Genomic DNA, 17169 nt, shown 5'->3' with positions numbered 1-17169 from the left:
ATAGTCTTCTGCTTTTCTGCCCATGTGCCCAAACCACTGTAATATGTTCTCTTTTACCTTTTCTGCAATAGGAGCTACTTTGGCTTCTGCTCTTATGTCCTCATTTCTTTTTCTGCCCACAGTGTGCATCCTACCGTGTGTCTCAGGCACTTCATCTCCATCACCACAAGCTTCCTCAACTGCTCTCCCTTTACTGCCCAGGTTTCTGTACCATACAGTAGTACTGGTTGCATCACTGTTCTGTACACCTTACTTTTCAGATTCTTTGGCATTCATCTGTCATATACTACACCTGGCACTCTGTATAAATGGCTGCAGCCCCTCTAATTCTAACTTTGACCTCCTCATTCAGGCTTCCCTTCTCTCCCATCACCCTTCTCAGATACTTGAAGCTGCTAACCTGTTCCACTATTTTCCTTCTATCTCAATTCTCAGTTTCTTCTGAACTCCACCATTTGCTGCCATTACATCTGTCTTATCAGTTTCATCCTGTGTGCTTTCAGTTTTGAATTCCATTCCCCTAGTCTTTGTTGTAGTTCTAGCTCAGAGTCTGTCTGTAATGCCACATCATCTGCATACACCAACTTTGTTGATCTGTCCCCTCTGACCTATTTGCAAATGTAGTCCATCACCAGTATGAACAGCATTGGTCTTATAGCTGAACCCTGGTGCATCCACACTGTGACTGGGAACCATGTGGGACCAAACACTGTTCTTACTTGAGTCATTGAGTTCTTATACATAGCCTGTACTAATTCTACCAGTGCTTCTGGGGCTTCAAACCACAGCAGGCCTGACAAAATCATCTTTCTTGGGACCTTGTCATATGCTTTCTACATGTCTAGGAATGCCCAGTCAGACTCTTTCCTCATGTCTAGCTTCTTCTCAAATATCGATCTCACTGCAAACATTGGGTCAGTTGTGCTGTATCCTGATCTGAATCCAAACTGCTCATCTCCCATCTTACTTTCTACTACTCTGCATATTGGTTTATCAGTCACTCCCTCCAGAACATTCATGCAATGTGATAGGAGTTTGAAGCCTCTGTACTGCCCACAGTTGTGAATGTCCCTTTTGTTCTTGAACACTGGCATTACTATACTTATTCTCTGGTCATCTAAGATTTCTCTCCACACTGTTATGGTAACCCTCAGGAGCCATTTATCTCCTATCTCACACAGCATCTTTATCATACCTACTGTGACCTCATCTGAGCCTGCTGCTTTCTCTGACTTCATTTTCTTTGGTGCTGTTCTTACTTCTTTTTTGTTGAGCTCCTCCTCTTCTCTCATTGTAGGCTGTGTCTGGGGCAGTATAGCTTCACTGGAGTGCTCTTCATTCAGAAGCTGCTAACCATATTCCTTCCGTTTTCTTTATCTTTCTCTCTTTGCCATGTAACCTGATAGAGTTTCTTTATGCCATCTACTGACTTACTTTCTAGAAGCTAGTAAAGTGCTTCTGACACCTTGTTCTTTGCTATTGCATCTCCCTTCTTAGCTTCTTTGTTATCCAGACAGTATTCCTTCCTAGCCTGGTCTATTTTTTCTATCTCCCACTTTTTCCTTCACTCCTTTCTTTTAATGACATCCTGAACTTCTGCTTTCCACCACCAGTTTCCTTATGTTGTGAGATGACACTTTCAATTGGGATGGGAATTCTGGGAAGAAGACTGAAATTTGTTTGGAAAACGATGCCAGCCATATGTTTGACAACTGCACTTGTTCTTGTTTCTGGATAATTTCAAGAATATTTGGCTACAGATCTCAGATCTTATACCTATGGCCCCGCCTACTTAAGATAATTATACTGTGCCTGATACATGAAATGCATGATCTTCTGGTATTTACACAGGAAGCAACATTCTACAGCATTATTTTAAAGCTCAATTTCAATATCAGGAAGAAGAGGAAGCTAGGAACACAATGGTTAAAATATACCAGATTGTCCTGAGAAGAAGAGTTGATACATTAAGAAAAGAATGACAGATTCCCTAATGTAAACAGAAGGAAGGAGGTACTCTGAACATTTTACTGTTAACATGGAAATATTCAGCGTATATAATGAAGTCTTGTAATGACTAATGCATTGGAGATGCTATTACAAGGCATTGCAGTGTTGCACTTCTGTTCTTGATTAGGAAAGAAAAATAAGTTTTGTTGTTAAATTTACCCAGAGTTAATTTTCCAACATGTAATGCTTCCAAGATGCTGTTTAGTGTTTAGAAACCATTCGCTTTCCATTCTACACACAAGTAGGACCCCCACTTTTCCTAAACAAATGTCATGCAATTTCAGAATGAAATTCACATTAGTCTGCATGACCAAGGCTTGACTCTAGAAGCTTTGTAATTTTTATAGCAGGTTACCACCTTTTGTTTTACATCGTGAGACTGTATGTAGGATGTCAGAAAAAATCCAATAAACAGCTAAACTATAAACATTGTTTCCAAAGAATTTGACATTGGGGAAATCTTTATATGAAGACAGAGAAAATTCATATTACTGATTCATCTTTTAAAGACCACCTTATGACGCCTGACTCACAGCACTGCTATTTTATATGGAATAAACAAAGAAAAAAAATGTTTATGGAGGAGAAGGACAAAGAGACTGAAAATCGAAATCATGTCAGTATGGTAGTCCCTCTTACGACTGTTATGGTATATAAGAAGTTAAGTATAATAGGAAATGCTTGGAGTGTCCGTGATGATTTAGTAGTATATTAATTATCATTATATAATGAAAAACATACATTTTACAGTCTAGGGTAGAGTTTTCTTTTATTCAAATATAATAAACAGCAAAATAATTTATTTGCTTACCTATATAAATCTCTCTCGTTCTATATATCTCATAAAACAACTAAAACTTTTTTGAAGGAACAGAACACTGAAAACTCAAAATATCAAATCACAAGCTATCTACTAATAAATTCCAACAAAAATATACCCTTTACAACTACAATACTGAGATCAAGTGTCATCCTGGCAGTGGCACTATTAGGAAAAGGGTTGTAGTAATGTAATATGCAGGGTTAGGGTTAGAAGCAGGGATAGGGATAGGGTTAGCACGCATGAGTTAGGTGGGTGAGGGGATGATTTTACTAACGCCTTTTTAATTTCTTTTTTGGCTCTCACACCTCCCATTATGCAGTTTCATTGTGTTTATTCTGACAAGGTATATTATGATCTTTCAAAAGACTTATGTATGTATCATCTTTTCTCATTTGATTTTATCTTAGCCCTAACAGTCAATGACCATATTGATTCGGTTTGTGAGTTTTGCAGTTCTTTCAACATTTTTCTTTTCAAAATTTACTGCAAATTACCTTAGTCTGATTTTTATTCTTCTTGCATGCATTATTTATGTGTTACTTAAAGCTGTAAGTATGTCTACATATTCAAGAGCAAATAATTAAGTTCAAGTTAATTTGGGTGTTTTAGTATAAAATCACAATAACAAAATAGAATTAGCATAAGTAAGTTAAGCAGATGTGAGCAAAAATGGTGACTTAGTACATGAAACAAAGTTCATCTCACACCATCGAATGCCATATCAAAAAGATATGATTTGAATGTCCAGCTCTACCTGGAGAACAATGGGCCACTCCTAGAGCCACTGTGGTAGTATGTTAAACAGACGATGGTCCTGATAAAAGAAAGAATAAAAATGTCCAGACATATCAAAGTGAACTCATGTAACTACCAAAAGCCCCTCAGACACAGAGCTGAAAATTTACACAGGGCAGTAGGGTATAGCAAGCTCCTTCAGAATGGGCAAATATAGTAACACTAAGATTTTATGAACAGAAAACCAATGAAGACAGTGCAGAACAGATGTAATATCATGGTAATGTAACATAACAGTACGTAGTCATCCTACAGAGTTCTGTGCCATCTGTAACTGGTCCAAGTCAGCATTAGATGGCACCAGGTAGAGGACATTACAGTAGTCTAACCTAGAAGACGCCAAGGCATAGACAACATCTAAGAGATCAGCTTGTGCTAGCAAGTGCTTAATCTTCAATGTTTCATGGGTGGATACAAGAAGAATTCACATCATCTAACACCTGGCCATGAAGTGTTAGGCTGGAGTCTAGCTTAATACCAAGGAAATGGGCTTTACTTACAAATTCAGGTTTATCGCCAGAGTTGTGTTGTGTCTTTCGGCTTTTCCCGGTTAGGGGTATCTGCAGCGGAACTCCGGTCCGCTAATGATTGGCAGTACATTTTTGGTGCCGAGTTACCAGCCCTGATGCACAACCTTCAACCAAAGTACGCCCATTCACGCATGTCTCCATGCAGAAGATGTTCTAGCTGAGAATCGAACCGGACAGCATCTTGCTGTGAGGCGACAATGCTACTACAGCACCACCACCGCAGTAGGTTTATCGCCAGAGTAGAGAATAAAATTGGGCAATGGTGGATAAGAAGAGGGTCTGAAGGTTGTATAAACTGCTAAGGCCTCATTTTCAGTGGTGTTCAATTTCAAATGATTTAGCAACAGCCAGAAATATATGGCCTCTAATTTATCAGCCAAGGAATACACTCTCACATATCCTGGAGAAGAGAAAGACAGAGCTGTGATATAGCAACATAAGTGTGGCATGGTAGATCCCTTTCCCTTAAGAGATCTTCTAAATGGAGCATATACATTGTGAATAATGTACCTCACAAGACATCTACAACAACTGGAAAGGCCGCAGAAATACCTCACAAAGAGGATTACCGGCCTGAAACAGATGCCCTACACAGACCGTCTCAAAAAACTCCAGCTTTACTCCTTCGCATATCGCCTACTCAGAGGTGACCTCTGCCTAACATACAAAGCTATGTCAAACCCAGAGCTGTTGGACATGCTCCACTTAAAGAAATCCCAATCCCTCTGAGCTACACAATCTAGTCACCACAATAAACAGAACATGCCGGAGGGATAGATTCCTGTCCCAGAGACTTCCCATACTCTGGAATAAACTACCTATCTATATCAAACAAAGCTCCTCATTAGCACTCTTCAAGAAAAATCTTGATGACTGGATGGGAATTAGGAAATTCACACTGGAGATCACCTCTGGGGCTCTGCTCAACAGGAAAATAGTTTTCTTGGGTGGCAAAGCCAGGGTATGCTTGTATAGGCCCCAGGGCCCATAGCCTAGTACCTACCTATGAACCTATGAACCTATAATAGAGGGCCTAAAATATAACCCTGCAGTATTCTGCAATCTAAATGGAACAAAGAGGAGGAATGATGTTGTAAACAGACCTTATGAGTACATCCAGATAGGTAGGAAATAAAAAAATATCAAGAACCATAGCAGAAATTGCAGAGTACATTTGTAAACAGTCTATCAGAATGCCATTGTCTACAGTATAAATGCTGAAGAGGGATCCAGAAGTTTCAACATTATATAGTATCACCAATCTCTTGCCATTTGTAGATCATTAACAGCTTTTGCTAAAGATTAATGTCTCTGAACTGCCAATTACCTTAACATTTTTCTAACTTCGTGAGGTTCTGTCTCATCCTATCTGCTTAAGCTAGCCACCCCATACCCTCTACTTGAGAGCTGTGCCCCCGCAAACTCCTTGCTAATTACATATAAAAACTTTGAGACTGTGCTACAATGGAGAAAAGGCAAATTCCCTTATTCCTGCTGTACTGATTTTTATCACACATACATGTTTGACCAATGAAACTTTCAACCAGAGGTATGTCTTCTGGAAAGGATATTGAAGCTTGCATTTTCCATAAATGTTGGGGCAGTATATCAGATGTGCTTCAACAAAATACGTTAAAATATTATATGGATATCACGATGTATAGATGATATTATGTTTTGAACAAAGATAAAAAAACTTGAAATTTTGGTTTTATGTGTACAGAATATACGGACTGGTAGACATTGAATTACCAAATAATAATGATATTTCGTATGCACGTGAAGTTATGCAAGATGTTAGGCACTAGTTATGATAAAGGTTGGGTCACTTAAAATTATCAATAAGGATGAAATGAGACTAGCTCTGGAGATTTAAAATGCAGTATTCTCTTTTTAGCTTTCCCCCCACTAGAAGTAGAGAATGCGAACCAGTATGAAAAAATGTTTGTTTGTGCTATATCTGATTTTTTTTTTTAATTTTCTTGAAAAGAAAAGTAAAGTCAGTCTTATCTTAGAAAAATAACACCCCCCCCCACACACACACACACGTTTGATAGGTGTGATAGGACCTTTCATTCAACTGAAGCTTTCACAAACTCAGGTAAATGGAATTTGCATTTTTAACATCACATCAGTAGGACAGCATGTCAGAAGTACACACTCCTCACACCATGCTGTAGCAGAGTGTAAGTACTGGTGCATGAACCAAGTAACCTGTTTAGAAAAAAGCATACAGGTACAAATTAATGCAGCCTGCTGTGAGGTGTACACAATGTATACACCTTGGGATAAACTTATTGAATTCAAAGGCAGCCCTAACATAATGCCTTTCCACAAAGATATGCAGCACCACATCAGGTTGTCTCCAAGACTGTGCTATATGCTAATGAGGATGTTGGGTGGGTCACATGTTAATTTTCTATGTGCTCTCTTTCCTGTCACTACCACCAGAAAGTCAGCTCTGAGCCTAGTCGTTCATAGAATCACTTGGTCAGATTGATTAGCATGGTGTCTCCTTCCACATTGTTGGAGTGAGCAAAAACCAAACAACAATGTTCAACAAACATGGTAGAGATATGTACCAGGAAATTTAGTGATAAGGTAGGAATAGGATGCATATGCATGTGTATATGTGAAGGGCTGCATGCTTGAGTGTATGTGCAAATGTGTATCTGACTGGGAGTTAGCAGTAGTGGGGTTGAGGTGTTATGGTAAGTGTATGAGTATGTGTATGGATGAATAGTTGTGTGTGTCAGTGAATGGCACTGGAATGGGTGTGCATGTGTGTGTGTGTGTGTGTGTGTGTGTGTGTGTGTGTGTGTGTGTGTGTGTGTGTGTGTGTGTGTGTGTGTGTGTGCTTGGGTAGGGGTGGCTGTCCTACTCTCACACATACCAAGACAAATGAGCAGAGCCTGCAACATTGGGTGGAGGGAAACACAAGACACCAGGGATTGCTTTAAAGTAATGTGCCACAGTGGAACTTAACACATTACAGGAATTGGGGGTGGGGGAACATTATTCATCAGGGATTACGCTAATGTTTTGTGCTGCAACAGCATTTAACATAATACAAGGATAAGGGGTTTGGGGCAAAAAGTTTTGTAACAGCCTAGCCCAGGAAAGGAGACATCAGGGATGTCCAGACACCTCAGGGACAGGTATGATACCTGTGGTGTGTGTGTGTGTGTGTGTGTGTGTGTGTGTGTGTGTGTGTGTGTGTGTGTGTGTGTGTCTGTGTTTGAATGTGTTCTTGTGTGTGGGAGGCTGACAGACGGGAGGAAGAATATCTGTGCGAACATGATATTGTGATACAGTTAACTACAATAAGCTGTGGTGATTAGAGATATACAGATTAACTGATATACAGGTCTTTTTTCACTGCAGCTAAGTTTATGAATCGTGAAATAGCTGCATCCTGTTAACACAATGCGGTAACACTTTAATGAATCCTAGAAAAAGTTTTCTGATCTTCCTAGAATATAGCTGAGGATGATACCCATGGAACCACTTGCAACATGCCTTCTACCATAGAGGATTATTTTACTTTTAACCTCCTGTCCTTGCTTTATAGCAATTTATAACTCTGTATACCTGAGTGGGATCCAAAGATTGGTAACCTGTGTACAAAACATCTGAGATATATTGTATCCCTTGAACATCACACCCACAACATCAGTCTTGTATATTACTTTTGTTACCTAAAAAGAAATATATTTTACATCTGATACAGTAATAAGAATCCAGTCCAGCTACAAAGCCTGTGATGTGTTGATCTTTAAGTGGTCAATCATTTGGTCTTTTCATTATTTCAGTTTTACAGCTAATAGGGTGAACGAGTCTTGCCTGTAATTGTCTGCCTCTCCTGTATCTCATTTTTGTAAACTAGAATTGTACCTGCCTCCTTTCTAGAATGCTTCCTTACTTATTTTAAGAGATTGGCATAGTTATTTATTTATTTATTTTTTACATTTGTTAACCAGGTATGTCCAACTGAGCATGATCCCATTTTCAGTGGAGGCCCAGGGATAAAATCTCCATAAAGAACAATTATCAAAGCAGAAATAACATAACGAAGAGAAAGTTTCAAATACACGACAGACATTAAATACAGAAGTAACTATATATTCAAATCTCAAATAAAGTGCAAAATAGTTCAGTCCTCAAGTAATGAAGTAAATGAGTATAGAAGACAATGGTAGTAACTCTAGATACATAAAAATCTCAGAAATACAGTACAAAATAAAACAAATCTACTAGCCCTGGAATAAAGAAATATGAAATAAAAATACAACTAAGTAAAGAGCTGACAAAGGTTGAACATAGATGGGACAGAAAGGCCATTAAAATAGTACACAGTCTTTTAGAATAAGGTACTAGGGGAGGTTTAAACATTAATAGACATGTGGAATAGAAAATTTAGAGGAGTTTAGAAACACCACATTAGTTTGCGTCATGTGTAAAAGGAAGGGGAGAAAGGGTTAGGTATGTGAACTGAAGGATGAGTGAGAGCAGAGTAAGGGTAGGGTAAATTAGGAAGATGGATATGGAGATGTAAGACGGGGAAAACAGAAGGTGAATCATCAGGGGAACAGAGAGATATGAGCGGTGGGAGTAAGGTATGAGAGAGTTAGGTTGGGTTTTGGCAGGAATAGATCCATGAGGTCAGTAGAGTCTCTTTTAAAGATTTTTTGAAGTTGAGGGAATTGGATGTAGTTCTGATGGTCAGAGAAAGTTTGTTCCAAGTTAAGGCAACAGAGTAGCTGTATAAATGTTGGCCAATTTTTCTTTTTCACATGTAGATTTCCAGGAGAAACTGGTCAGCACTGTGAAGAGAGCAATTGGGAGTATAGAAGGAAATGAAGGATGAGACTATGGGGCAGGAGGTAGGTTTGTTGAAAATGGAGTGAGTGGGGAGCAGTTGAGCTAGTAGGAGCTGGTGAGGGAGTTCAAGCCAGTTTAGGAATTTGAGAGAATGGCAGTAGTGTACGTAGTACGATCAATTTTCAGTGAACCTAATGACTTTGTTATAGGAGAGTTCAAGTTTAGTTTATTGGCCTATAGTTTAAGAGGTCAGTGGAGTGGCCTCCTTTGTGGATTGGTATAGTGTAGAATTGTTTCTGGATAGAGTGGACTGTAGATTCTTGGACTGATTGATTGACAAGGATGGAGATAGAGCAGGCTATTGACTTAGTGGATAGCTATAGAAAGACTGGTGGTAGACTATCTGCCAAGGAGAGCACAGCTTTAGTTTTTTAGTCGTGATTTTATGTAGACGATGGGGCAGGATTGAGTGAAAAGGTCGTTTTATGGCCTGAGGGAGAGAGACAGGAATAGTGAGGTTAGAAGTGTGGTTATTCTGGGATAGTCTGCTAATGGAGTCAATGAAAAAAGAGTTGAGAATAGTGCCGGTTTCAAGGGGAGAGTTGTTAGGGCAAGGGTTAGGTATACTGGAGCTACCTGGGTAAAGAATCTTGCTAATGGTGTTCCAGAATTGTTTAGGATTGTTGTGAGGATTTGTTTGAGGTTTTAGGTAGAAGGTTTTTTTTATCTTTATTGACATGTTTTTAGTGAGGTTTTAGAGCTCTTTATAAGTTTGGAGGTGGATGGGGATTTTGACTTTAGCCAGTTTTTCCAAGCATTATCCCTCTTATGCAATACTACAATCCAATATAGGGTAGAGGTGGAGTTGGTTGGCTTGCTGTAGTGGGTAGTGGTTGAAATTAGTTGTGTGAAGCTTTGGAGATTTATACTAGATTATGAGTAGTCAGTTTTCAAGGTTTGCCAATCAGTGTTGATGTCACCCAAAAGTATTGTTTCATAAGATATGTAGAGAATGTTCCAGGAGAGAACTTGTTCAAGAACTGGGATTTTATTACCTGGGGGGATATATGTTGCAGCAATTGCAATTTTTATTGTGACTGTTAAGTTTGCAGTTTGCTATTATGAGTTCTGCAGGATGAAAATTGGGGAGTGAGATGGACAGAGGGGATAGATTAAGTAGGTCAGAGAATTTTTTTGTCAGTGATGTGGTGTTTAAGCCAAGTTTCAGAGAGAATTATTAAGTCAGGTAAGTACTGGGCAATCCACAAGTCTAATTCACTAACTTTGTTGAGAATGCAATGAAGATTCAATGAGTATATGGTTAAGCACTTGGTAGAAGTCTTGGCATGAGGAGTGATGGGGGTGTGGGGAAGGTGTCATGAGAGGGGGAGGATTGGGGGCCAGGGTTTAAGAATATACTTTTGGTGATGCATATCAGAGTAGGAATCTTAGAGCTGTAGGTGTAGTACCTAAGCTTAGTTTTGAGGGAGTGTGATGGGTGGAGGACTAATTTCATCTTGTGTAGGAATGGGTTAGACAGGTTAAATACATAGGGTGTTATAGAAACAGTGCAGGGAGTTTCCAACTTCTTTAGTGAGTGATTAAGAGTAGGAGTTAACGTAATGTGAGATGACTCAGTTTGATAATAGGAGAGGTGAGTGAGTAGAAGAAGAAGAAGAGGTGTGGAGATATAGATGAGAAGCAAAAAAACACACCAGTAGAGCTGTAGTACTGCTAAAAATAATTTAATGTGTTCTAGTACCTCGGCTAACAGCCTTTAAAGGACCCACATTTTTATGTTTTTCCCAAAATCCATAAAAACTTGTCCAGACCTCCTGTTAGACCTATTGTATCATGTTGTGCATCATATTTGGAACATGTTGGTTTGTTACTGCACTGTTATTTAAAAAAAATATTTGTGTAAAATTTCTTCACATGTCTGTAATACTAATGATGTATGTAAAACATTTCGAGAGATTGTCTGGCAAGAGGATTTTTATTGGGCTACTGTTGACATCAAGTCCTTGTATATCAGCATTAAGGTAAAATGGGGCCTGGAAGCTGTTAATAAATTACTTGGGGAGGGACCACGTACCAGTTTTCTAGTGCAGTTGTTAGAATTTTCTCTAACGGATAATTATTTCACTTTTGAGAACAGTTTTGATTTACAGAAAGAGAGAATAGCAATGGGGGTTAATTTTGCGCCCACTTATGCTATTATTTTCATGTCCTATTTTGAGAACACTTATATGTACCCCTTAGATTTTTTTGTTAAATCTGTGGTCAAGTACCAATGTTATATTGATGATTTCATTTTTTTATGTAAAGGTGATGTTAGAGATTTTGAAAAGTTTGTAGATGCATTGAACCAAAATTTGTGTGGTTTACAATTCACTTTGTTTACGAGCAAAGGCAACATACAATTCTTAGATATTGAACTGAATGTTGATGTTGGTAGAAGGATTCAGTTCAAACCATTTAGGAAAAATACAGCTACTAATAATTTCTTACATGCCAGTAGTTCTCATCCCTCACACTTACTTAAAGCTTTGCCATATACAGAATTTAAACATATTTTTGAACATACATCAGAACATTTAGTTCGGCAGGAATTTTGTTTGGTTTAACAGAGATTGTTTAATCGTGCTTTTCAGAAGCTACTTTAGAACAAGCTAAAGCAAGCGTGTTATCTGGCTTTAAGTCTTCCAAAAATTCTAATAAATTAACTTGTAATAAGAGTTTTATGTGAAGAAGCCAGCGAAAATAAGGAAAAATTGTTTTCTGTTACTAAATATTCCCCTTTTTCTGTTCATCTGAAAGAGATGGTGTATAATTTATGGCCTATTGTTAGGGTAATGAAGAACTGGCCAAATTATTTTCACCGAGAGTTACTTTTTCTTACTGGAGATACTCTAATTTAAAAGAGTTACTTAATAGTAAGAAAAAAGGAGTATGTAATGAACTAACTGGCATGTTTAAATGTGGTAAGTGTAAGGTTTGTATGAGAGTTAAGAAAATTTCTGGAACTTATATTAATGGTGTGAATTTCATAGCTAAGGTTAGATTTGACTGTAAATCCTGCGGGGTAGTTTATATTTTGGGATATGGATGTTCTCCAGTTAAACGGTACGTTGGTCAGACTAAACAAATGATAAAAACTCATGTTCTTGAGCATTTGGTGGATATTTGGAATTGAAGATTAGATAGTCCCACTGCTGAGCATTTTCATAACATTCGTGGGTGCTTGGATGATTCTTTATTTTTTTTGTGTATTAGCTAAGCCATCACTGTGAGAAGAGGAAGTTTTACTTCTAATTTATTATATTTAGAGACTACATTTATTTTGAATTTTGGTACACTAACCCCAGGAGGCTTAAATTTAAATGAACTTAAACATTTAATTGTTTGATTAAACTTCCACTTTTTATAGTATGTGTACACATATTTATAGGTGGCTAAGGCATGCTGCCTTTTTAGATTTTGTAATTGGTTGATTGAATGTGATTATTCATTTTGTATAAAATTATACTGCTGGGTTTTTAGTAATCATTCCTTTGAAGGCTTTTTAGCTGAGGTACCAGAACACATTAAATTCTTTGCAGCAGTACTACAACTCCACTGGTGTGTTTTTTTTTTTTTTTTTTGCTGTTTTTACTTCATCGAGTTTTTGCAATATAGATGAGAAGCTTACTTACGGAGGGTGAGAGAGTATGAGTGGTTGAAGTTTAAGAGATGATAAGAAGAGAAGAAATGTGGGCAGCTGTGTGGAGGAAGAGTCAATTAGGAAGAAGAGGAAGGGGAGAAGAAGGAGTTTGCTGTTGGGAGTGCTAAGGTGAGGAAAGGTTTGGAAAATTGTGAATACAGTGTTAGTAATTTAGAGTGAGGGGGGTGTAGTACTGTGGGAGGTGCAGGAACATTGTGAATACAGTGTTAGTAATTTAGAGTGAGGGGGTGTAGTACTGTGGGAGGTGCAGGAGAATTGTGAATACAGTGTTAGTAATTTAGAGTGAGGGGGTGTAGTACTGTGGGAGGTGCAAGGTGACCAGGGGTGTGAAGGTGTGGTTTAGAAGGTGGTTCAATTGGAAAGGGTGAGCAGTTAGAGGACGTGAGATAAGGAAGAAGGATGCCAGGAAGGATACTTAAGATACAAGTCTTGTTTGTGCTTTGATGAACAACTGCAAAGCAGATTTTGCAAGAACTAAACTTCTGTTACAAAAAAAAATAGTTTCAAGACTTTGTAGTCTAAAAAATGTTAACTGCTCAGAAAAAAAATTCAACTTACATGCTATCATCAAAGGGAAGTTTCATATCTGTTACCGAATCCTCTGCATGTTTGCCATTTGCTACAATCTCCACCATTTCAGTATATGCAGCATTGTCACAGGCTTCCATCTTAATCATCAGCTATCAGATGCAAGAAATCTTCTTGAGGTATTGTTGCTTCTTTGTGACAACTATGAAAACAAAGGCAAATCTTTAGGTTGAGAAATGGAAGGACTATTACAAAATAACAGCCTTCTACTTGCTACTGATTCTCTGCAGATAAATTACAATGGTGCATGCTTAATTATCTGTACATGATATAGGGATGATTAAACATATATCAATATTTTACAACCACACATAAAAGCCTGCAGATTTTCACTGGCTGAGAAGCTGAGATACTAAATTGGCTGTAATGCTGGCTCATGTTCTGAGAATCATATTCAAGTGTGGACTATTTGCCAAACTTTATGTAAGAATCTGTATAATATCATGTAATCATTTTCTCTAAAAAAGTGCAACACAGAAAAAAACTGTACCAAAATTATAACTGCTACATCTATGAAAGCAGTAGCTGAAACACACACACACACACACACACACACACACACACACACACACACACACATTAGCAAAGCTTAGCCAGCTACTTTCTGCAAATTAATATATTACTTCAAATTCGATTCAGCAGAAAGCCAGGCAACCTCACTTTCAAAACACTGTTGTTTAGATCTGAGTTTTGGTCTGCAGAAAGTGAGGAACTCTTGTACTGCATATAGGAATGCAATGCAAAAATGGCTGCTCTAACATCGTGTCACCTAGTTGTGACTCATTCCAGGACAGCCATCTAGTGTTATTCAGGTTAAGTGACTCTCTGTTTAGAGAATTCAGCAGCAGGCATTCGTTGGTGCCTTGCATTAACAGATTCCTTCTCAGAATCAATGAGTTAATTGTCTTTATTTTCCTGTTTGTATTTTGAAACGCTTTATTCTATAAACCTCTCAAAAATGCATTATCTCTTTTCCTTAAGGAAGGAACTGTGTGTATCTTTAGAATGGATGCAGTTGATGATGATTTAAATATGTCAGATTAAAACTGAAAGCCTTGACTATAGTCATAGCTAAGAGAAAAAATATTCTAGTTGCTGGTCCTCAAACAATTAACCTCCATAGTATGGTATCCTTCTTGTGACAGGGCAGCCTTGAGCTTAGATTCTTACACATGGAAAAGGAATATATTAGATGTAGAAATGAACAGCTACTTTCTAAATGAGGGATCATCAAAAATGTATAGCAATAGCTACTAATGTGATATTTTGTGTTTAAACATGGCATTGTGATGAGTTGCCACTGCTTACCCTTCCCAAATAATTCTGAATGTGTTTCAGTCACTCTGCTTACTTAAGTATGAGATAGTAGCTTTAAGCACAATAGACACGCTAGTCGGTCTGTGTATATACAGCTATGCCTTTGGTCTAACTTATAGCATGTAAGCTCCTACTTCTGTGTGCAGTAGTTTGCTGGATATTTCTAATCCTATGGCCCCTAATGTTGTCATGTATAACTCTTCTATTAAATGACACCCTGCAAACTGTGCTACTTATGATACCTGCAGGAAGGAGGTTTTGAAGACCTCAGCCCAGTGCTTAGTAGATTTGCCTCAGCTTGTACTATTTTACTTAATTTTGTTAATGGCATTGCATACATTTGTATGACATTAAAATATTTATTCTCTCTTTTTTTCAAGAGGTATCTCTTGCTTTCTTTTAACTGATAATGGAGCCACAAACCACATACCTTATGTGCTTCAGGACAGCCTTGTAAATCACCGCAGTGTAGGCACTGACCAAACTCCATTCAATTGTTTCTTTTAGGTTGTCCCACTGTACTCACCTCTTTTTCTCTCCTCTGCCCTACCCCATCCCTCCCACCCTTTCATTTCCTTTATTCTCATTTAGAGTCACACCTGTCTTATAGTAGCCATCAAGATTCTCCTGTGTTTATGAAGTGGACTATGTCATGTTTATGCAAATTTCTCATTTCCTGCTGTTCCTTTCTGTCCCCTTTCATAATTCACTGCTATTGTCTATCTTGTTCATTTCTTTAATTTGCTGTAGTGCTGCCCAATGCTTAACCTACACTGATCAGAATCTCCCCTTTTCTACTACCTCAATAAAACTACTCCAGCATTTTCTAAGCCACACTTCTGCCCCTTACCAGGGCATGCATTCAACATTTCCTTCTGTTAAATTCATATGAAGTTCTCACCTGACTTTGTGTAGGTAAGAGCAGACATACCTTTATAACTAGCAGCATTATATTACACTATAAATTACAAGCATTAGCAGAATTACATTCAACCAACCAGTCAACCCCATCATTCTTGACTGCTACACTGTAGAAAAACAAGCATCATTCTACTCCAATAAGAAGGCAAGGCAGACACAACCTAACTGCAAACATTTCTTGTCTTACTTATTTTTTTTCAAATTTTTGTTCTTCTTCTGCTGCCTATACTCACCAGCTATCACAGCCCACTTAATATATTATGCTTCTAATACCCTTTCTTTCCCACACAAACACTAAATGTAGAACCAGTTAACAGTGAAACAATAAATTCCCAGATATTCTTATCTAAAACAATTGACCTGTTACTCTTAAAATATAAACTACATACATATAAACAAACATACATCTTTAAACAAGCCAGATATAACTAAATGCGACTGCAGAAGTCTAAGCACCACCATGAACTTAAAAGCAGATTACTTCTAAAAATATGGGGACAATCAACCTAACTAAGGAACTACTATCCTTAGTATTGTCTCATGCAGTTCTAACATACCTTTCTGGACTAGCCCTTCTGGATTACAACTATATCATATAAATGCCTGTAGTATCTGCTATATAATAACAGATCTCTGTCTACTCCCCTGGCATAACTGCAGTGACAGAAACCTGGCTTAAATCCCAGAAAAATTATAAATACTACCTCATGGCAGCAACATCTGTAGGTGTAGTCATTTTGTTTTCAAAGTTTTTTAATTGGGAGATGCACACTATACAAACTCCAAACATCAGTGGTACTGAAATCATGGAATATTAACTAAAAAAAATATATATGTATAGTGAAACACTGTATGCCTGTCAGAAACTGCAGACAAGTCAGACTTTCTGCAAACAAATGGTAACAAGGTTACACAGACAAATCATTCAGTAAAAGCTGCAAGAAAGACTTCACTGTGTAATAACTTAAACGTACTGCAGTGGAAGTCCATGGTATATATGCAAATGACCCATTAAGGACATTACAGTATTTCAGCTATATGGCTTCTGAATGCCCATAACTTTTTTTTTTAATTTTAAGTTTTCAGGCCAATAAAGCCAACCCCCACTAGCTTTCGCCATGCCAGATATTTGGACTTTTTGTGACCTTGCCAGTAGAGCATAACTGGATTGTTTCAAATTTTGAGGATATATCTTGGCTAACTGCATATATGTCTTGACTGGTCCAAGTATATTCAAAACTATTCGCCTCACTATCAATCTATATGAATATTGACATTAGAGCCTACAAAAATTACTCATGCAGGCAATATGCCTGACAACATTATGATACTAACCTAGTCTTTGTGAAGGGGAAACACACCAAAATTCACAGAAGTATGCAATACAAAACAATTAAAACTGCAATCACATCTGATTAGAAAACTTCCTTGTCTGTGTTATGCATAGGAACTGGGAGCCATTAAAAACCTTCCTCTTCATATTAAACTGACTTGAACCTCATCATAGAAAAAGAGTTAAATCAAAACCCACATCATAGCTTAGAAACAAACATAGAAAAGCTGATGCACAACAGAGAAAAAGCATGCAAAATGGCATTTAGGAAAAAAACAAAACAAGAAAAAAAAACATTTAGCAAAAG

The 17169-nt window shown here is 37.8% G+C and overlaps 1 protein-coding gene across 2 annotated transcripts in view; it reads right to left on the bottom strand.

Moving 5' to 3' along the window:
• The window catches only part of SLC38A3 (solute carrier family 38 member 3), a 1194467-nt gene that overhangs the window by 889746 nt on the left and 287552 nt on the right, over positions 1-17169 (bottom strand). For both annotated transcript variants that reach the window (XM_044078187.1, XM_044078188.1), the window contains exon 2: positions 13262-13433. In XM_044078187.1, the coding sequence (XP_043934122.1) occupies positions 13262-13380 (119 nt within the window). In that variant the 5' untranslated portion in view covers positions 13381-13433. The remainder of the gene's footprint in view (positions 1-13261; positions 13434-17169) is intronic.

Source organism: Protopterus annectens, chromosome 7.part0, assembly GCF_019279795.1.
Source record: "Protopterus annectens isolate FY-2018-M chromosome 7.part0, PAN1.0, whole genome shotgun sequence".
Lineage (NCBI taxonomy): Eukaryota > Metazoa > Chordata > Ceratodontiformes > Protopteridae > Protopterus > Protopterus annectens.
Note: the sequence above shows the minus strand (reverse complement) of the source record. Positions and strands in the feature narration are given on the sequence as shown.